The following is a 20,425-nucleotide window of genomic DNA, read 5'->3' on the forward strand; positions in this document are numbered from 1 at the left end:
AAACGGCAGAGTAAAACTGTACCAGAGCTCTGAAAAGCCAAATGCAGACCCTGACAAGAGAAAAGAGGCTGGGCACGTGGATGTGGCAATGCACTGGATTCAGCTGCTGCCTTTTCTGATGGACTTGTGACTGCAGACATCATCTAAAATACCTGTTTCTGATTTCAACAGCGGGGATAATGCTGCCTAGTCTCAGAGGGGTTTCTGAAGATAAACCTGTGAAGCCTTGGAAGACTTACAGATCCTGCGTTACTGGGAAGGGCTATGGGTTTGTAACAGCTACTTGTAGCTGAGGCAGAAATTGGGGGCTTGGCAGAGCCAGGGCTTGTCCCCAAGCCCTGACTTCCTCGGGCAGGGTGCAAAGTGTTTGGTACAGGACTTGCCAGCTGAGGAAAGGAAGCTGCTTCCTGGTTTTGTGCCACGCTGAAATCCCCGGTCCCGTGTGTCCTGCCTTTCTGCTGGGTTCGCCAGCTGCGTAGGAGCCTAGCTGCCGCCCTGCAGGAGCACTGGGCTTTGGTGCTGTCTGCGTGGACGCCGAGAAACGCGGTTCGCTGGTCGGAGACACAATGGGCAAAATTTTAGCAAAAACTCTCCACAGAGAAGCCAAATGACCAATTTACACCTGGCTGGGAAAGGCGTAAGAATGAAGTAAAAAGTAACTTTTGAGGCTAGCAGTCAGGATGAGGCTTTGAGGACAAAACAGACCAAGATTTTCAAGTAGCAAATAGTTTGCTTGGTGTAATTTATGTAGAAACATACAGGAATAGTCATTTGTGTAAAAAATGGAGGAACTTGAGTCAACCATGTTGCATGCATTTAATTATCCATGCCTAGCAGGTGCCTGGGGTTTGCCAAGGTCGGTGGGAATACAGGTGTTAAAGAGCAAGCCCATTTTAACTATTACAACTAATCCTTGTTTTTTTAATAAGCAATGACATTGTCACTAAACAAGAAAATAGGAGGTTTTGTTTGTTTTGTTTTTCTAAGACATGTTAAGATCTCCCAATGCTTCTGGCTACAAGTATGTCTTATGAAAAACTACTTTCAACATTTATTCTGACTCCAATTTCATTGACTTGAACTGTGTTTTTTGTTTATATTAATGAGCCTGACAATGTTTGTGAAGCAAATATTACATATTAATACCTTCAGGTTATCTGAAAGGTAGACGGCGTATCAGTGAAACAGGAAGAAAAGAGCATGGGAGTAATGAAATGTCACAGGAACCCTTTATTTCCCCCCTAACTGCGGCTAATCAGGTGTTTCTTTGTCATGTAATTTTAGTAAAATATCTTGGAGTAAGTTAGCGGAAGGGTATCCCTGTTATCTTGTTTATCCTGTGCATTTTTCAAGGGGGTTTACATCTGCACAGCAACGTTGTGCTTTCTAACTGAACATGAAAAATGATCCAAAGCTGATAACAAAAATACATTTTTCCTTATCAAAAATGCATACTTTCTTATCACAAGCAATAGGAAGGCAAACATCTTTGTCCATACCCGTTTAGAAATAAGAGAACTTCACTGTATTCTTCAGTTTTAAATATTTTCCTGGTTTATTGCTTTATATTTTATTTTGGAGTTTATACTTGATGTGGTTTATTCAAGAAGGGTAAGAAAATACGCTTCTATGCTGCAAAACCAGAAGAACCTGGCACAAAGAAAGGCTATAGATTTTCAGGCTTCAAGGTAAAACCAGGGGTACAGAGGTGCCAAATTAGGTTTTTAATCTAATGGCCAATTTCTGACCCATGTAATGAGCAAATTACTCTCAGTGCATTACCTTGAGGGCAATACTTCTCCTTAGCAGAAAGCTAATACCATTGTCACTGAAATGGCAGTATTAATTACTCATGTACAAATAAAATCTTATGCATTCAAGATAGGCCAAAAAAATCAAACATTCTTCTCTGGGCTTTTTTTTTTTGTTTGCTTTGGACTGGGGTTTTTTATTTTTAAATAAATAGTAGTGTTTGATTTTGAAAAATGAGAGAGTGGCTTTCTGCTTTAAATGAAATTCTCCCTTCCCCCCCTGCCCCCGACCAACTGCAGCAGGAGCAGTGTCTGGGAGGTTTCTGCTTGTAATTGCATAGCAAGTCTTTCTCAGTTTAAGAAGGGCCACCTTAAAGGTTGAGCGGGTTTAATTTGCAGCTTACTGGCTTTATGGTTTCTTTACTGAAACTGCTGTCGAGAGCTGTAATTGCCGGTATGATTTTTGAAAAATTAGGTTGTCATGGGAGTAAAATAAGGACTAAGCTACCACTGTGTGGGTAGGTTCACTATTGCTTTTCTTCCTAAATTGTCACAAGTTTCCCTTTTTCACAGGACAGAAATTCTGAAATTCTTTGAGTTTGAGGCAAGATTTTTTGGGTGGACGCTTCTTACCGAAACTAAACCTTGAAGTATTGAATTTACCTGCAGCTGCTTTTGCTGATTCTTATGGTGCATCACACACAACTTGACCAGGGAGAAATCTGCATTGCATTGTGGAGAGTGTCCTGCAGGGCATTTTGGCAATAAAAGAAAGTAGAATTGAAATGCCGACAGGAAGACAGACATCTTATTTTGTTGTTGCACTGATGTGAAAAAGAGCTTTGGGGGTCAGTTCAGCAGGGGGTAATATTCTGGCTTGAGCTGAACAGTTTTAGAATGACTTATTTTCCCAGTAGAAAACTGAATTACTTGGCAGCACTCTTTCCTGCGGGAACTCTTTTTTTCAGAAGCTACATTATTTTCATTGGGAAATCATTCCAGTTTTAGTGTTTTTGTACAAGCCACAGAGCTGGTAATTGATAACTGCTTTTGGTTTTTGTTTGACTGTTGGCCTTACAGTATTCAAAACTAAAAATACTGTCTGGTATCACTGTGTGATTCTTGAGTTTTCCAAAGCCTCCAAACCAGGGTCAGTGCTCAGCTTGGAGATAGCAGGGACTGCTCCCGACAGAGTTTTTTTTTAACCTTAGGGAAAATCTTTGAGTGTTTTGTCTCTCCTGTGCTGAGCCTGGGCAGTGCATGCGCTAGCACCAAGCCCAGCACAGTGGCACAAGAAGGACATGCCAGAGACATATATGTGAGCAGGAGGTATGCAGTGTCTGTGTAGTAGCCCCCAGTGGGGGATCCCCACCACCTAAAAAGCATTAGAGCCACAGTGACCCCCAAATTGTGTTGTTCTGGCTGTCTTTTAGTTAAAATAAAGTTGTGGCAGTTTTGTATGCAAAAAGCTTTAAAAGTACCTGTTGTCAACTTTTGTGTTATGTGGAGCAGCAACAGTAAACACACTTCTGGTTTTTGTTTTGTTTTTTTTTTTAGATGACTTCCACTTACCTCTTGATGTTTTACCAGATGTGACGGAGGCCCTGGACTCCAAGACGAAAGGAGAAGACTTGCACAAGGAGAGCAGACCTTTCCGCTACTGTGAAAAAAAAACCATGGACCTATCAGACAGTGACCGCCCCGTCAGCTTTAGCTCCACTTCCTCTTCTGCTTCCTCCAGGGACAGCCACTGCTCCTTTGGAAGCAGAATGACCTTGGTTTCAAACAGCCACTTGGGCTTGTTCAACCAGGATAAAGAAACGGGTGCCATCAAGCTAGAACTGGTCCCAGCCAGGCGATTTTCCAGCAACAAGCCACGCAAAAACTCCCCTGCAGAGCAAGAGGATCCTGCGGAAAGCCTTGAAAAAAGACTAAGCATGCCAAGGAAAGCAGAACCAAAAGGAGCGAGCAAAAACTGTGCAATGTCCCTGGTCACAGAGCCCACCAGTCCCAAGCTCCTCTACGTAGATAGAGTCGTCCAAGAGATTCTGGAGACAGAGAGGATGTATGTGCAGGATCTAAAAAGCATTGTGAAGGTAGGAGTCTTTGTTAGGATGGTGTTAACTGTTCCATAATGCTATTTTTTACATTGTTTGATTTCACAGCAGGACAGATGGACCTGACAATGGAATTGGCATTTGCTGGTCTTTATAAATTAGTGTAACATCATTGTTCTTGTGTGTTTCTAGTTTTTGTTTGATTAGATAAATCTAAGCTGTTACTATGTGTTCATGAAGAAATAACAGAAAAAAACATTCTACAGTTAACAGCAGTAGTGAACGGAGTGGTAAACTCTTTGCAGTAACGTTTACCAAAAAAATGTACAATGCTCTGTTTCCTAGAATGTATAGCAAGAAGCAAACAGCAGACAGCTTGTTTGTCCCTTTAAATGCTTTATCTGAAGGGTCTCACTTATTGATTCTTCCCCCCCCACCAAATCCTAGTCTTACAGGTTCTTTCCTGCCTTTTTCTCTCTCCCTTTCATGCAGCCCACAGCTGCAGTCTGTTCGCTCCATGTCCTTGGCCTGTAGTATTGAATGTGGCATGTGTATTTGCTGGAAAACCCTATTGTTTGGCTGTTATTTGAAGGAATTATGTTTTCTTTAATACTAATTCTGAATGGGTGGTGCTAATAAATGAGTGTAGCATTTATTAGCATCAGTGAAGTTTTTGTCCAATCCCCAGATGAACAGTATCTTTCATTTCCCCTTTCTAGTACAGGGAAAAATATGGATGAGTCCTTCAGTGGATTGTTCTGCTCACTCCGTGTACTTGCAACTGTGCCATCAGATTCATGTTCTTTTGTGTTTTTGAAGATGACAGTTAAGTCCCTTGGCTATTGTTTGCAGTCTACGTACTTAACCTATGTGTGTATGACTACCTACAAAGAAGGATTTCTTGGGAGGTGCATGTTTAATGCGCTGTTTATAGAATATATACCTTTAGGTAGCTATGTGAGGTCATCTGCAAAAGGAAGTATCAGTCAGCTGGAGACACCCTCGTCAGCTGCAGTTCCAACCCGCTTGGTCCCCCAAGCAATGAGCGGGGAAAAAACGCTGAGGCTTTGATAACACAAATGCGTGTCATGATTAAACACCCCCACCCCCCAGAGTTCTTACGAAGAAGGCTTTTTCTGCAAAACTTTATTGGTTTCTGTAGCTGCTGCTGTTTTCTCTACATTCAGCTGTTGCCTGAGTTTCATTTTGGAGTGTTTAAGGTTGTCATATGCTGCAGAAGCAAGCCAGCTTCTGTGCGTAGTCACCGTTCACTAGGCATGGCCTCCGTGGTTTTGGAAACCTTAGCTCTCCCTTATCCTCCTATGCAGTAAACTATACAACTTGAGAAACTGGAAACTATCATTAAAATCTTCAAACAGATTTTCAGTTTACAAGTAGGAAGGCCGACAAATGCTTGCTAGAAATACTTTAAGCATCACTACAGTAGATGTAGAGTAAATGTGGCAAATGCTCTTGAAGTTGTGGAAGAACTGGAGGAATTTACCTGTGATATACCCAGGCGTATTTCCTACAGCAACTAATAAATAATGAATCTTGAAAGCTTTATGTGGCACTAGACAGCCTATCTGGGAGATGGAGTGGTTGGCAGTGGGGCTCTTCTTAGGTAGGTGTTGAGGATTTGAGGGCTTCAAAGGACCTCCTTCCCAAATGGTGAGGACAGTGGGGAACCAGCTACCTCAGGCTGTGCGTGTTCTTTGCTTGGTCTTAGGGGAGGGAGGTGTGACTGGAAGCATGTTACAGAGGAGCCCATTTTATATGTTTCTCAGGATTCTTTTCTCCACAAGTTACCTTAGCAATGCTGCAGTGTTTTACCTAACCAAGGGTGGTGGTTGTGAGAAGGATGGGAAGACTCCACAGGCATCTGCAGGAGTGTCGCAGCCTTACAGGATTTGATTATCCGGGCCTCTATGACTTGAGGCCATTTAGTTTGGCAGCCAGCTGAGCCAAACTAAGATGAAGGGAAGCAGCTTGATCTGTCTTGTTTTCCAGATAAAGATGGGTCAAATTTTGGCAGCTGGTTAGGAAATGGGATGAGAATGGGAAAAGGGGAGCTGGGGAAGGGTCAAAGGACAACTGTTGCCCAAGAAGTGTGTGGGAACTGAAGAGATACATGAAGGTGGGAGCTGGTGGAGGAAAGCATGAGTAAATGAACCAGTGCTAAGTGGAGAGGGAAAATCATTAGAGGGAAAACAGTATGAGGAAATAAGAGAAAACCCAGGAAGTGGAAAGTTGAGGGGAGTATGAAATTGGTTGCAACTGGAGCTCTCTAGCGAGTTTTGCAGCTGACTGCAATACCGCAGCTTATGTACACAGACTAAAAATAGTAAGAAGGTTTTTTTTGTTTTGGGGGTGGGGATTTTTTGGCAGGGGGAGGGAGGAAGAGAAGGGGGAGGCAGGGCAACCCAGGTACAAAGAGCTAAATGCTGAAGAGATGTCAGACTAAGGATGGCATAAGAACAAAAAGGGAGAAATGAATAGGTACTATTTTAATCACCCTCTACCCCAAGCTGAGAACGGTTGGTACAGATCTAGTCTGCTTTTTGTCCCCTGGTGGTGGGGATTTGCTGATGCTACCCTCTCTGTAGGCAATGGAAATATACTTAAAAAGAATATATTCTTACTGTTATTTCCAGCACTTTGAAACAACAGTAAGCTCAGTTCTAGAGCTAGAACTGAGAGGGTGTCAAAACTCAAGTCCATGAATCCACTCTCGAAATTTCTGGTGTAAAGCAGAGCATGTTTGCCTGTGATGCACAGTCAAGCTTTTTGGGGGGCTTTTGGGGGAGTTTTGTTTGTTTGTTTTTAGGTTTGGGGGGGATTTTTTTTTTTATTTGGCGGGGGTTGGTGGGGTTTTTTGGTTGGTTTTGTTAGTTTGTTTTGTTTTGTTTTTTTCAATACATCCACACTCTTTCCCGTCATCCAGCTCATTAATGAATATCTTAAACAGGACTGGACCCAGTATTAACCCTTGGGGTATGCCGCTAGTTACTGGCCTCCAACTAGATTTTGTGCCTTCGATCACCACCCTCAGGGCCTGTCCGTTCAGCCAGTTTTCAGTCGACTTCATTGGCTACTTATCCAACCTATACGTCATCAGCTTGTATGGGAGACAGTGTCAAAAGGCTTTCTGAAGTCAAGGTAGACAATATCCACTGCTCTGCACTCATCTACCAAGCCAGTCATTTCATCGTAGAAGGTTATCAGGGTGGTCACCTTCCCCTTGGTGAATCCATGCTCACTATTCTTGATTACCATCTGGTCCTTCATGTGCCTGGAACTGGTTTCCATGATTAGTTGTACACAAATGTAACGAACATACACAGCTGTACACAAATGACCCATTAACATGTATGGTATGAAATTGCATGTAGGATCCTGGTACAATTCATCTTATCCAAATTCAGCTCATTAAGAGTTAGCCTAGCATAGTATTTTGGGCAGTGTCCTTTCAGCCTATGTTAGCCTTAGAACACGTAGAGTTACCATGCTTGACATAAAAGACTATGGAGTGAATGGGCAAAAATAGAATGTCACCCTTTTTGATGCCTTTGTTGACCTAATGCTGTTAGGTCATTAATAAGTGAATAAATAAAAATAAACTAAAAAGGCATAACTTCTATAGGCTTTTGAGTATCTGGGTGGTCTTTGTTCTTAACAGCACCAAAATGCTAGACAGATGTAGAAATGGACTTCATAGGACATGGCTAATGTGATCTTTAACTGATACTGTAGACCTGCTGAGGTGCTCTAGCTTTCTTTTAAATTGCTGATAAGAAGTATTTCATGGGCCTAGGATGAGTGAGAGGAGGCCATACAGGCACTATTTGGCTCCCTTTGCCCCAGGGTATGCTTTAAAAACAACTGCTTTTCTAGCCAGTACAGCCATTTTGTCTGTTACCTGAAAGAACAGTTGAATTATGGTTGTTTTGAGGCATGCTGCTGTGATTCTTGCACAGGCAAGCATTGTAACAAAGATAGAGCGAACTTTTCCATTGTTTGGTATGTTTTATCAGATGATCTGTTAAGTATAATTAAAATTTTGAATTAGTACAGCTTGAAGCATGTTTTGGGCAAGTTTGTGATGAGAAATCAGATACCTTTGCTTCCTGCTTGTGTCATGCTGACAGGTGTACTGGCCAGGGCAGAACCTGCAGACCTTCTCTTCAGGACCCAGCCTGACTTTTTCAAGTAGTAATTTAGTTAGAATATGCATAAACTTCAATTAGAGTAACTTACTGAAGTAACTTTTTTTTTCCTTGAGTAAAATGCTGTCCCTGAGCTTATAATAGAAATGTGTTTTGCTCTTGTGGTTCATAGGAGTCAGAAGCCCATATTCATAATTTGTACAAATGCTTCTAACTGTAGAAAGAGACATCCACGTTTATGTTTTACCTTTGCAAAATGAAGGAATAATGCAAATGCACCGTTATAGTGCATGCATCTGTCACGGTACATTAAATACACTCTCACAGTGATATCAGCCCGTTGAGAACATCTAGATCCACTGCATGAACCTCAGCCATTTGATATAGTAACTCCTATCAGTAAAATAATATCAGTAAAAAGTTGTTGGCATGTATACAGTAACTAGAGGAGAGTGAAGCATGCGTTGTCAGTGCATTTCATGAATACTTGATGCAAATCGAGGTTGAGCTTCAGGAATCTTGAACTCCATCTGAAATCTGGGGGACTTATGTGAATGAGTTCCTCTACCCTTTCACTCCAAATGTGACATTTTTTAAACCATCCCTACTGGACTAGTTGAAATCTCTCTCCTGTCTCCTCTCCAGATCTTTTGTCCCCCACCCCTCTTTTTTATATTTAAGACTCCTCATTCAAGGCTTTTTACCTAGAAAGTCCCATTCTCTTCTGCCTACTGTCTCACCGCCCATCTGTCCTAAGCCTTCTCTCAGTAAATCCCATCCTCATCCCCTCAGTCCATATTGTCTCATTTCCTCATGTGATTTATCACTTTTTAGTCTTTCTCTTTCCCATGTTTGTAGTGTCTGCTGACTCCAGATCTCTCTCCATAGTTCTTTTGGCAGGTCTGAAGACACTCTCTTAAATAACTTGTCAGTGTCTTTTTGCCAGGTCTGTTGTAGTTCTCCCTCTATACCTCAGCTTTTTGTTCAGTCTTTCTCTTCTTCTGACAACATTTTCATCAGCATTCCTAATTTTTCTGCCCTCTTAAGTTCTGCTAACATTCAGTCTCCATCTTCTGGTGTCCATCAAGCTTTGTTCCTATTTTCTCCTTCCCATCTTTCTGTAGGACTCCTTTGTGTCTCCTCTGCCCTGGAACTGCACAGCATGCTTCTCCACATTGCATAAGGTTTGCAGAGGGTCACTGAGACACAGGAACAATCTTTTCCCTGCTCTTGCTTCAGAGGAGCAGGTCTGAACCAGATGTGACTGGCAGCATCCGAGAATGGCAGTTGTGGGTTAAGACCTTGTGAAGCCTGAGCTGAAACATGCAAAGGACCATTGCTAAAAGCTCCTATTGGGGATATGCGAATTTGAGGGGTTTCTTCCCCTTCCCCCCCTCCACACTCACCCTCCCCCCCAAATGATCAAATATGTGGAGATTTGGACAAAGATAGCAAAAGGCATACTCTCGGAAACAAAGTCTCCATTATGCTCTAGTCTGCTGCTGCCTCTCCTTGAGATGTGAGGGTATGGTTCATGTCCCTGCTAGTCAGCCTGGGGGTGCTTGTCTTCTCGGTGGAAAGGTCACCAAAATTTTTCAACATGAGCACAGGAAAAAAAGCGCGTTCTTTCTCAAAAAGGCCTGGGGGAATGCTTTTGCTGAAATCTCCTAAAAAAACTCAACAAGGAGGCAGGTTTCTGGCATGGAAAGCTTCATCCAAGTTGAGCAAATCTGTTGAGGTTATATACCCCTTGAGGCAAGGTGAGAAGCCTTGTAGGGGGAAATATTGGACATTTGCAGTAGATACGTGTTGTGGTACCAACAATTAAGGGAAGCCTTTCTGAGAGGAAGTCAGCATCAGAGTTTTGTTGTTCCCAGTTTCCTGTCTCCCGGTGCTGTGGTTAGAGGATGTCTCTTTCTACGTTTTAGGCAATTAGTTAAAAAGACAATTCTGAAGACTGCATGTGCGCATTGTCACTTCTTGTGGTGTGTTGGTAAAGCATAGCGGCTTGTGCACTGGGTTTTCGGGTAGCGTAACTCTAAAAGAAAGTTAATTCCTCTTAGGTTCAAAAGGTGGGAATCCCAATATAGCTAAGGCATCCCAGAATGTTTGTTCCCACATTATACTTAAATTCCATTTGCAACCTCTTTTTCTATGGCTGCTAACCTACATGCCTGAGGAAGATAGCTTCAGATTGTTGACATAAGTTGCATGTGAAGATGTTACTCTGGAAGAGTACCTCTGTTTTGCAGTACAGAATTCTGGCACCCACCAAAAAGAAATGGTTTGATTAGCAGAGCTGCCCTTTATGAGCATTTTGTAGATGAGAAATTTCACAGGGTGCTTCAATGGAAAGTTTATTGAATGTTATTGAGAAGATAACTGTGATGTGAAAGGATGTACCAGTCCCTCCTGTATAAGCATCCTGAATTTTATGGCACTGCTGTAACCATCAGACTGTAATGATAGCATTCTTCGGAGGTTTTTCATCACTTTTATTTCACTCAGTATAGGGAGCAGTGATGTGTGGTCTCACAATTAGTATTTTTCTTCAGTGCATTAAGGCCAGAAGTTAGTGTACCGTATCAGTGGCTGTAAAGCTAAGGAGCAATACCTCAGCTTCACGTATAGGCACTGCAGGTTTGCAAGTCCAGTCTGTCTGGCAAAGATTGCTGACACACTTCATTTATTTGTCTTAAATCTTCAGCACAAAAGAGAGAACGCAGGTGATGAGTGCGTGATTTTTAGGCAGTTTACTTTTAATCTCCTTATGAGCAGTGATGATTTAGAAACAGGCTTTCCTCTCTGAGGCCAGCTGCAGAGCTTGTCCCATACACAGAATAAAGAAGCTTAGTTTAGATTTAAAGTAAAACAGTGATATTCAGAGTGAGATTCTTCCTTCTTCAAAATTTGTCTCACTACGACATTAAAAAGCAGTTAAAAGCAGGTTAGCACACGTGCTGTTCTCTCTGACTAGGGATTGATCCTTATGCATTTAGAAAATTTAGCAATTTAAATTACCTGCAAAACAAATATGATCATCATGACAGTGATGTTTAACTGTGATTAGTATTTGGTGTACTTTTGAGCTGATGAACTTTCTCACTGCTTGTTTTTCATCCATGAAGGAAGAGCTGTGTCAAATTCTGATCAACCTCCTCAGGGAAAGCATGCCTTAAATGCAAGGAAAGTTTTCTCCAGTAATATTGAGATATGATATCTGAAACGAAATTGTGCTTGAGGATCTCAGTACATATCTAAGAGGCCTTCTTGGAGTCCAGAGTTACAGCAGTATAAATTGGAGTGGAAAAATGTTCCACTTAAAAAAATCTGTAATAAATTTGGAAGCAGCTGTATTGGGGAATGTTACTGTTTTGTTTTGTTTTGTTTCTGGAGTTGCTGTTTAAAAATCAGGACCATAATACACACTGGAGACTGTGGAGAGGTGAGGTATCTAGTAACACCACCAGGTATGTTACCGAACAGGTGTAAACAGCTGTTCTGGCTACCCGTAAAGAAATACTTAAAGTAAATCAGACTTCTTTCTTTTGAGGCAGTAGGACTATTCAGTTTTCCCTGCAGACTTCTTGCTTCCTGGATGTGAGCCGTATTAAACATCCCAAAGCAACCTAAAATGATGGAAGTATACACAAAGTGTTGTTCGTGTTTGTGTCTTATATAGTTTTAGATGAGGTTATTTCTGAAACTCCAAGATCTTGAACAGAAATATTTTGCCAGCTATGTATGCTTTAAGCTTCTCATCATCTGTACTAAATGAAACCAAAACAAAAGCAGAAACAAACCCCAAACCTTGTTTTTCTGGGCATATGAGAAGGATTCTGGGCTTTGGAAAAAGATGTTTTATAGCAGTACAGTAGGAATATATTGTGAACAACGAGAAGTAACCTAACCACTTATGTGGTAAAGGCAGCTGCTTATGTTGTGGCATGAACAGGGAGCTGTTTGTAAACTAACCTCATAGGAAATATACAAAGCTAGGGTTAAGTATACTGATGCATATTTTTTCTTATTTGCATCATCACTACTTGGTCTTATTTCTGCTGGTAACTTTCATAAATGTCTTTCATTTAACATGTTCCTGAGTATTTGAAAGACACTGAATAAAATGTCATCGTTGCCTTGTGTTTTCTCTACCTCTGCTTTGCATTCAGTTCTTACCTTACAGCTAGATTGTAGAAACTTGGTGGGACAGGGCCCGCCTTTGTCAGGTGATTGTTGAACTTCAGCGTATGTCTGCGACTGCGTATATTAGGACAGCACAAATATATAGCCATAACTTTGTGTTTGTTTTAACATTAGCTCTGTGTTTGGACAGCACAAAAGAGTTATACTGCAGTAATAAATGAGCTGTCTATAAACGTACAGTGAGCTTTTCTCAAGCTCTGGGTGGGAGAGAAGGGCGTGTCCAGAGAAGGGCGTGTCCAAAGAAGGGCAACAAAGCTGGTGAAGGGCCTAGAGCACAAGTCTTATGAGGAGAGGCTGAGGGAACTGGGGTTGTTTAGTCTGGAGAAAAAGACGCTCAGGGGAGACCTTATCGTTCTCTACAGCTACCTGAAAGGGGGTTGTAGCGAGGTGGGTGTCGGTCTCTTCTCCCAAGTAGCAAGCGATAGGACAAGAGGAGATGGCCTGAAGTTGCACCAGGGGAGGTTTAGATTGGGTATTAGGAAAAATTTCTTCACTGAAAGGGTTATCAAACATTGGAACAGGCTGCCCAGGGAAGTGGTTGGAGGTATTTAAAAGGCCTGTAGATGTGGTGCTTAGGGACATGGTTTAGTAGTGGACTTGGCAGTGGTTGGACTTGATGATCTTAAAGGTCTTTTCCAACCTAAATGATTCTGTGATTCTATGAGGAGCGGCAGGGATGGCTGCTGCTCTTCCAGGGAGCTGCATAATTGCCAAAAAGCCCGGCTGCCACTGCTCTTGTCCTCCCTTTTCTTGCAACAGGGTGTAAATCACTCAACTGTGCTGTTTGCAACCTACCTGCTTTCTAAATGTGAATGAATATAGATAAAAGGGTGAGAGTTAATATTCTGTTCCGGAAAGCTTTATTCTTTTGGGAGGGGGTAGGCAAGGGGAAGATGTAGTTAAATACAGAGTGCACCATTTAAGAGTGCTGGTGGTGAGCAGGGGGCTCCTGGAGTGAAACTTTGCTCCTGTGACTGTACTGAGGCTGAAGCGGGAGGTTGTGTCCCTGGTTAGTGGGATGTATAGAGCCCTTCTGGAATTCAGAAAGTAACAAAAGAGAGATAGATCTGTTTACCGCAGATCTCCAGCTTGCTGTTGCTCACTGGCAGCGATTGAGGAGCTCGACAGAGCAGAGCAGCAGCTCTGGGAAATCAGGTTTATGGAGGGTGGACAGCAAAACTGGGAGGAATAGGTCTGAGAGCTGAGAGGCAGGAGAGAGGAAGTGCAGCTTATGCTGCAAAATTGTCGGAAAATATTTAATTGTTTTACAAAGATGATACATTTTTTGCAGAATGATTGGGATATCTGTAAAGCAATTTCAAAATTTGGAAGTGATATCTTAAAGCCAAACAAATTTCTGCATTTCCAGCCAGACCATAGTTTCTGGAATTTTATTTGCTTATTATGGCCATTTCCATTTTTGTCCATGGAAATATTTGACCAGTTTTAAATTTGTTGTATCATTGTTATTAAATATTACTTGTCAGTGAACAGTGTTCTTCTAGTAATCCGTGACCTTTAAACCTGAAGGCTTAACAAACCACATAGCAGTCTGTCTCTCTCTTTTCCGCTCTCACCACTCCCATGGATTAAGGTGTGGAGGCAGCTGCTATTTTTTGTGGTTTCATGAGAAGACCATTTTGCAAATAAGACACTTTTAAAAAGTTTTCACTTGCAAACCACCCACTACTATAAGCTTCCATTTCATTGCTGTTCATATATTAATAAGAAAAGCCATCCATAAGTCTCTGGGAATCATGTGGTTACTAAGATTAAGATAAATGTGTGTTTAGGATGTGTGCAGATTTTCTCCATTATGCTGGGTTTGCATTTTCATTCTTTGGAAAACAGACTTTTTCAGTTTCCCTTCTTGTGTTTTAAAATAAACATTTATCTTCTGGAATATCTCCTTTAACTTGTAAGCATATCAAGATCTCCTTTAAAAATGTTAACATTCATTTGCCTTACAAATTGGGGAAGGTTTATTTAACAGGGCAAGGGTCTACAGCACAAGACTCAGGTTCCTTTCCTGGGTGATTCACACATTCAGAGGCTAAATATGCCTTAATAATTATCTGTGCTTTGCTTGACTATGGTTCAATAAGGTTATAATCAGACCAACTAAGCCGTGTTGTGAGAATTAATTTATACATGTCCTGATGAACTTTGAGATTAACTTTTTTAAAAATTTATAATTATTAAATATTTTCAGCTGGTACTTTTTTAAAAAGCTCTAGGTTATTGGATGATGATGATTGATGATGATGATGATTGACACTGATGATGTCAAGCCTCAGTTGCAGTCTTAGATTTAGAAATCTTTAGAGCACGCACTTCATCTGCCTAGCAACCTCAAACTATTTGACATCCTGATTACTGTTTAACGTTTCCATTTGGCTGTCCTCGTTACTGTAGCTTATTTCTTCTGTGTTTCCTCTTAACTTTAGGAAGTTGGTTAGATGGGGGCCTCACATAGCTCTTTAATGAAATATCAGTAAACTACTGATAGCATTTGTTGTCGTCCCATGATCTCCATCCACTCTCTGAACTTGCCTCTTACTGCACCTCTGAGCAGTGATTCTGAGTGCCAGCTTCTGGGAAAAATTCCTGCAGCTGTGATTTAGCAGCGGGTGCTGGCTGATATCTGAAGATAAACATGGGACATGGCTTTAATCCAGTGGGTTACAACTTTAATAATTTAGTGTGCTGAAGTGTCTAACTGGGGTTACATGTGAGTTTCTGTTCCCAGTGATTTACCTATATCGTTGTTACAGATGATGGACAATTTAGAAGACTTGTCTATGTGCAGTCCATGAATCCCAATTTCAGCTTATGAGTGCTTTTACTGCATCTCTATCAAAGTACAGTTTGATGTAATTGACAGCCTGCCTTCCAAGGTATCTTTTTAAGATGGGAGATTTTAGCATGAAATTCCTGCAGTTGAACAGGGGAATATTATTGAACTTTGATTGTGTTTTGTTAGAGCAAAAATTCACTTCAGAAAAGAAAGCAAAATCTGTGAAAGCAGTCAGTCCAAGCAGGCTGGTAGTTCAATGCTGGATCAGCTGGTGGCAGGCTTTGACCCTCCAGAGAGCTTTGTAGATACAGCATTCCTTCTAAAATGGCTCATGGGACAAAGACTACACCAGAGGAAAGCAGGCATTGGGCAAAAAGAAAGGACATAAAACCCTGCACCAGTGGAGTAGGCATTGTAGGACATGTGCCTCCTTCCACTCCAGTCCTAGGAGGGAGCTGTGGGGCAGTGCTGGAAGCAGACATGGGCATCCTCTGACACTGGGGCAGGGGCGAGAGGGTGTGCAGAGCCTGCTTTAGAGGCTCAGGCTCTAAAGTAGTGAGGGGGAACCCACAGCTGCAGAAAGCTATGCTGCTACCTCCCAGCCATGCACAGTGACGAGGCTGTTGTCCTAGCCCAGGGACCCTATGGATGAACTCAGTGCAATGGCCTAGGGAGTGTTGAGGCACCTCTCACTGACAAAGTTTTCCAGGGCAGATGCTTCAGTTCAGTTCATGGGACTAGCTGTGCTCTGACAACTGGAAGTCCTGTGACAAGATCTCCTGACTGTTATGTTGTTGACATTGACATGCCCTAGAAATTTCTGACTTTGTATACAACCCCACCTCTGCTCATGTCTACACGGGCACAACTGTTCAAAGGCAGCCTAAACCAAAGAAAGTGTGCGTTTTAGAGGTGCAAGGCATAGTGTTAGGACTCAGGAATTCCTTACTGCTAATTTTGTCTGACACGTACTCCCCCTGTGGCTTGCCATGCATGTGGATGAAGCCAAGGGGACCTACTAGGGGTCACTGCTTCCAGTCCTTAGTATCTGTAAATGGGGCAGTGTTTTAACATCTATAATATAGGTGAGGAAGTCACGTGGATTATAGAAAATCTGTCACTCGGGAATAGCTACATGAAAAAAAAATCTTTTTCTTCCCCTTCTCTTCTGTAAGTAAAATTTAAGTTAATACTGTTAACTTTAACTTAAGTTAAAGTTAACTTATTTGCAGAACCATAACTATGGAAAGCATAGGGAGAAGTCTTTCACGATCACCTTACTCTGCAATGTTAAACAGTGGAAAGAAAACTTAAATGTGCTTCTCTATTTTTAGTCGTTCTTCATACCATGTTCTCACGAGTGCTCTCACCATCAATCTTTGCCCTTTCTACATGCAGTCAGCGAAGTATCATCTTACTGTATCACGCCTGCTTTATTGCTGTTACCCACAGGCTGTGTGTGAGCCGACTGGGCATGTAAATTGGGTAGTTCTGAGGAAGCTGGTCATGAACACAGGTGAGTGCGGTATGGCTTCCTCCACCACCTCCACCCGGGGCCTGGGGAGAGGACTGATGTCAGCGAGGTGGCCTCCTGCCAGTTCAGAGACTCCGCTCTTCTGCACAAACATAGGAGAGGAAAGAAATCAATCGCAAACTGCATCTAGTAACAGATTGTATAAAGCATATGGATTACTTCGGCCGTTCCCATTGGGAGGCTCGCTGGCTGTCAGTGGTGGGAGGTATTCTCCTTGCCCTTCTCCCTTGATGGCAGGGTCAATGGTCTGCAAGAACATCAGCGGGTGCTGTGGAGCCCGCAGCTGAGGCCCAGCGGAGCCGAGTTTCCCACAAGGGCAGAAGTTTGCTAGCACTGACAAGTGGCAGTCTTACGCACGAGGTACTGAGGGACGTAAAGCGAATGGGAAAGGAGGGTAAGAAGCGCACGGAGCCCAGGAGCTTTCTGCTCCCGTTGCTGAAGTGAGCAGAGGAGGCTGCGTCTCCAGGTCTGTGTTGTCCTCAGAAAGACCCTGGCTTTGGCTGTCGGTTGGTGGCAGGGCCATGCTGGGCCGTGCGTAGCCCCAGACAGGTGCTGATCTTTTGGACCTGTCCATACTTTGGCTGATGTGAGGGTTTTCCTGCTTCAGATGTCTTTAAAAAAACCTCTACCAAATACCACCCCCCCACTCCTCCCATTTTCCACAAAAAGTAGAAGGTGGAAAGACATGCTCGCAGAAATTTCCTTCTTTATTTAATTTTCTGTTTTTACATGTAGAGAAGCTATATGGTGGACAGCACAAGCATTTCTTGAGGTTTGATTTACTGACGTCATTAATATGCAACATCTGTAGCAGAAATAAAATATGGTTCTGATTTTTCTGGTGCTCAAACTGCATCTACTGCATCTAGTTAAAAATACGCCTCTTAGTTAAATATAAGTATTAAACTGTATTAGCCGACTGTATGACAATGTGATTGTGTTACTTGCAGCCTGGGTTAGTGGTTGTGTTTCTCAGGTGGGAACAAGAGATGTTTGCTGCTAGGTAGCAAATTCTCACCATCAGAGGAAAGAGTGTTTGAAAAGTTCCTCACCTCTCTGTTGAATCAATACAGGTAAGACATTGAAGCACAACTGCTGCCATTTCTGCCTCTCCTACGGAGGAGTTTCAGAAGTGGAGGTTAAGGGTGCTAATTATCTTGATGGGCTTGGATTTCTGCCTGCCATGTGGGAACATGCCAGGCTGCCTGTGGAGGGCTGAAAATGGCAAGGGCTTTGACATGGGATGGGAGATGTGAAATAGTTTTAGGAGCAATTGGGCAAGCATTTTCACTCTCAGAAGGAAAGGATGGTTTCAGTCAAAATGAGGCTATCTATAGATATGTGACCAGTTTTGACTGGTTACAGAGGCTGAAGAGGAAGAATATGGAAGACAGAAGATGAGGGGAGGAAAGCAATCAGAAATGTGTTAAGTTTGGCTGCATGAAATGTTTTGCTACAGGTGTCTCCAAGTAAACTACTGTGCGAATTACAGGAGACCAGCACTAAAATAGTGGGCTTGTCTTCTTCTATCACACAAGGTGATGACAAGATAATTATGTGTTTTAAGGAGAAATCCTGGCAAAAGGGTTTGATATGGGAAGGAGATGGATTTGATTTAGGTCTCAATCAGTCCTTGGACTCATATAGCCAAAGGAACCAGAGCAAGAAAGCAAAGTATGTATGGTTTACAAGTGCACCTTCGCTTTGCAGGGTACAGCTGTACTTTGAATAATTGAAAAGAGCTGCAGTGAGCTGCTCTGACCAGAATTCAGCATCCTTGGCCACCTGTTGTGGATAGTATGCTATTTTTTGACCCACAAGGCATTCAGAGTATGTTGCTGTACATGCCAGATAAATCCGTAAATAAAATAAATAATAAGAAAAAAAGAATAGGAAAAAAATCAGGCAAAAGGGGAATTGGTACAGATTATAATTACCTATGTAATTGGCTGAGTTAGTGATGAGGAGCATGTTATAGCAGTTACTCTGTTGCACAACTGTTGTGCAGCTTTCTCTTTGGTTACAAGTATGTAGATGGTTTGGTCAGCATGGCTCTAGCTAGCAGGCTACAAACAGGATCCAGGTTGTGGAGTGTTTTCCTTCTGGCCTGCAGCCTTTTCCTCAAAGTGGTATGGAAGTAGTGCTTAGGTGGCCAAGGCTGCTGAACCATTTCAGTGGTTCCTCTTCTGCACAGCCATCTGATTTGGGCCATGTGCATCTGTGCTGGGCAGAGGGGATCTGGGCAAAAATATGCCCATGAGTATGGTCTAGCATCTAGGAGTAAAAGCTGCCTTACTAGTAGCGCAGATCTAGGGAGTATCAGAAAATGGGTCTGAGTGATGTTATGGCACTGCCTGGATTAGGTCCTGCTTGATTTAATATTATATATTCCTTCTCAGGCTGCAACACTAGAAGTCACTGGATTTTTGATAAGTACCTGTTTTTAAGCATTTTTGGAGTTTTCCTGATGTAAGTCTTCAGCTCTTGAGCCAAAGAGCGTGTTGCTGAAGTCCAGAGATGTACAGCAGCTTTGCTTTCTCCTGCAGCCTGTGTTTAGGCATTGGAAAGCAAAGTTTCCTGGTTGGTAGAATCCTTCTTCTTTTCTTCTTTTTTTGGTATTGATATTTAATCAAATTTTCAGTGTCTTGTGTGCCTGCCTCTTGGTAAAGGTGTACCTATGCACAGCGCTGCTTTTTCAGCAATTTTGCTTATCTTTGGTGATATCCATATATGCACAGTCCTGCCCTGTAAAGGGATTACTAAGAACTTCTATAGTATATATGTTTCTTGCAGGGCAGGATAAAAATTGATTCTTGTTTTACAAGGCAGTGTGGCTTTTACCCAATTTTTTAGCATTACCATGTTAACATTACTATTAACATTACTCATTTTAATGTGTAATTTTAACATTGCCGCATTAATGGCTGACTTATTATTTATTATTGTTCAGCCTGTAGTCTGTTTTTAAAGCTAAGTGTGCGTCTGTTTTCAAAGGAAACCCTGGGTGGCTAGATGAAAATGTCCCGCTAATTAGCATTTAGTTTCTAAAGTTTGGTCATGGAAAACATTAGTTTAATCAATATGTGAAGATATTTTTGCTCATTTTTTCCTTTCCTTGACAGTTTTCTCTCATTTCCAATTCATATAACTATTTTTTTAGCCTCTGAGGTTAGTGTTGTCATAATTTTGTTCCTCTAGAGATCTTTCTTGTGTGATTATGGAGGAGGATATGGTAGTCAGGATATGCAGCTTCTAACAGACATTTCTTCTGATCGATTCGGTGTGATGAAAGACAAATGGGGAGACCGTCAAACCCAGCAAGGAAGGCAGGGCAGTCTGGCAAGACTCTTCTAGTTTTTGGAGAGTTTCAGGAAATAGGACAGAAAAATTGTGCAATACCATTAGAGCAAACCTTGCTCCATAAATCAATCCAAGGAGACTGGCATTTGTTTGTTTTTTTTTTTCTCCTATAAAGTAAGCTAAATGTTTTTGCCATAACTGCAGAGAAGCAATAAAAGGCTAGTGAAGGCAAAGGTTATAAACAAATCATTCAGTGCCAACAGAGGGTCCATAGATGCTGACAAGAAACAAATAAAGTGAATAAGGCCGGTACTCTGTTCTGATAAATTTCATTGATTTCTGCGCTGTGTCATTACGGTTGCAGCCTGCCCTGTTATCTTGTAGCTCCAAACCTTTCATTATGACTTCAGATGATAACAGCTGTTGATACGCTGCAGGAGGTTGCAGTGACTACCATGGGGGTAAAGTACCATTTGCTAAGAAATAATTAGGAAAAAGCCCGTGGCTGGGTAGCTTTGATCTGCCTGTGGTGTTGTCCTTGCAGAGGACGTTATATGCCAATACTGCATCTGTTTCCTGGATGAGTTCATGAAGCTTTTATGAGAGCACACATG

The 20,425-nt window shown here is 42.0% G+C and overlaps 1 protein-coding gene across 4 annotated transcripts in view; it reads left to right on the plus strand.

Annotated features, from left to right (window-relative positions):
* PLEKHG1 (pleckstrin homology and RhoGEF domain containing G1) overlaps positions 1-20,425 on the plus strand; it is a 139,064-nt gene that overhangs the window by 83,781 nt on the left and 34,858 nt on the right. For 3 of the 4 annotated variants that reach the window (XM_050893991.1, XM_050893990.1, XM_050893987.1), the window contains one exon: positions 3,309-3,847. In XM_050893991.1, the coding sequence (XP_050749948.1) occupies positions 3,428-3,847 (420 nt within the window). In that variant the 5' untranslated portion in view covers positions 3,309-3,427. The remainder of the gene's footprint in view (positions 1-3,308; positions 3,848-20,425) is intronic. The other variant, XM_050893989.1, reaches the window with a different exon arrangement.

This window comes from Gymnogyps californianus, chromosome 3 (assembly GCF_018139145.2).
Source record: "Gymnogyps californianus isolate 813 chromosome 3, ASM1813914v2, whole genome shotgun sequence".
Classification (NCBI taxonomy): domain Eukaryota; kingdom Metazoa; phylum Chordata; class Aves; order Accipitriformes; family Cathartidae; genus Gymnogyps; species Gymnogyps californianus.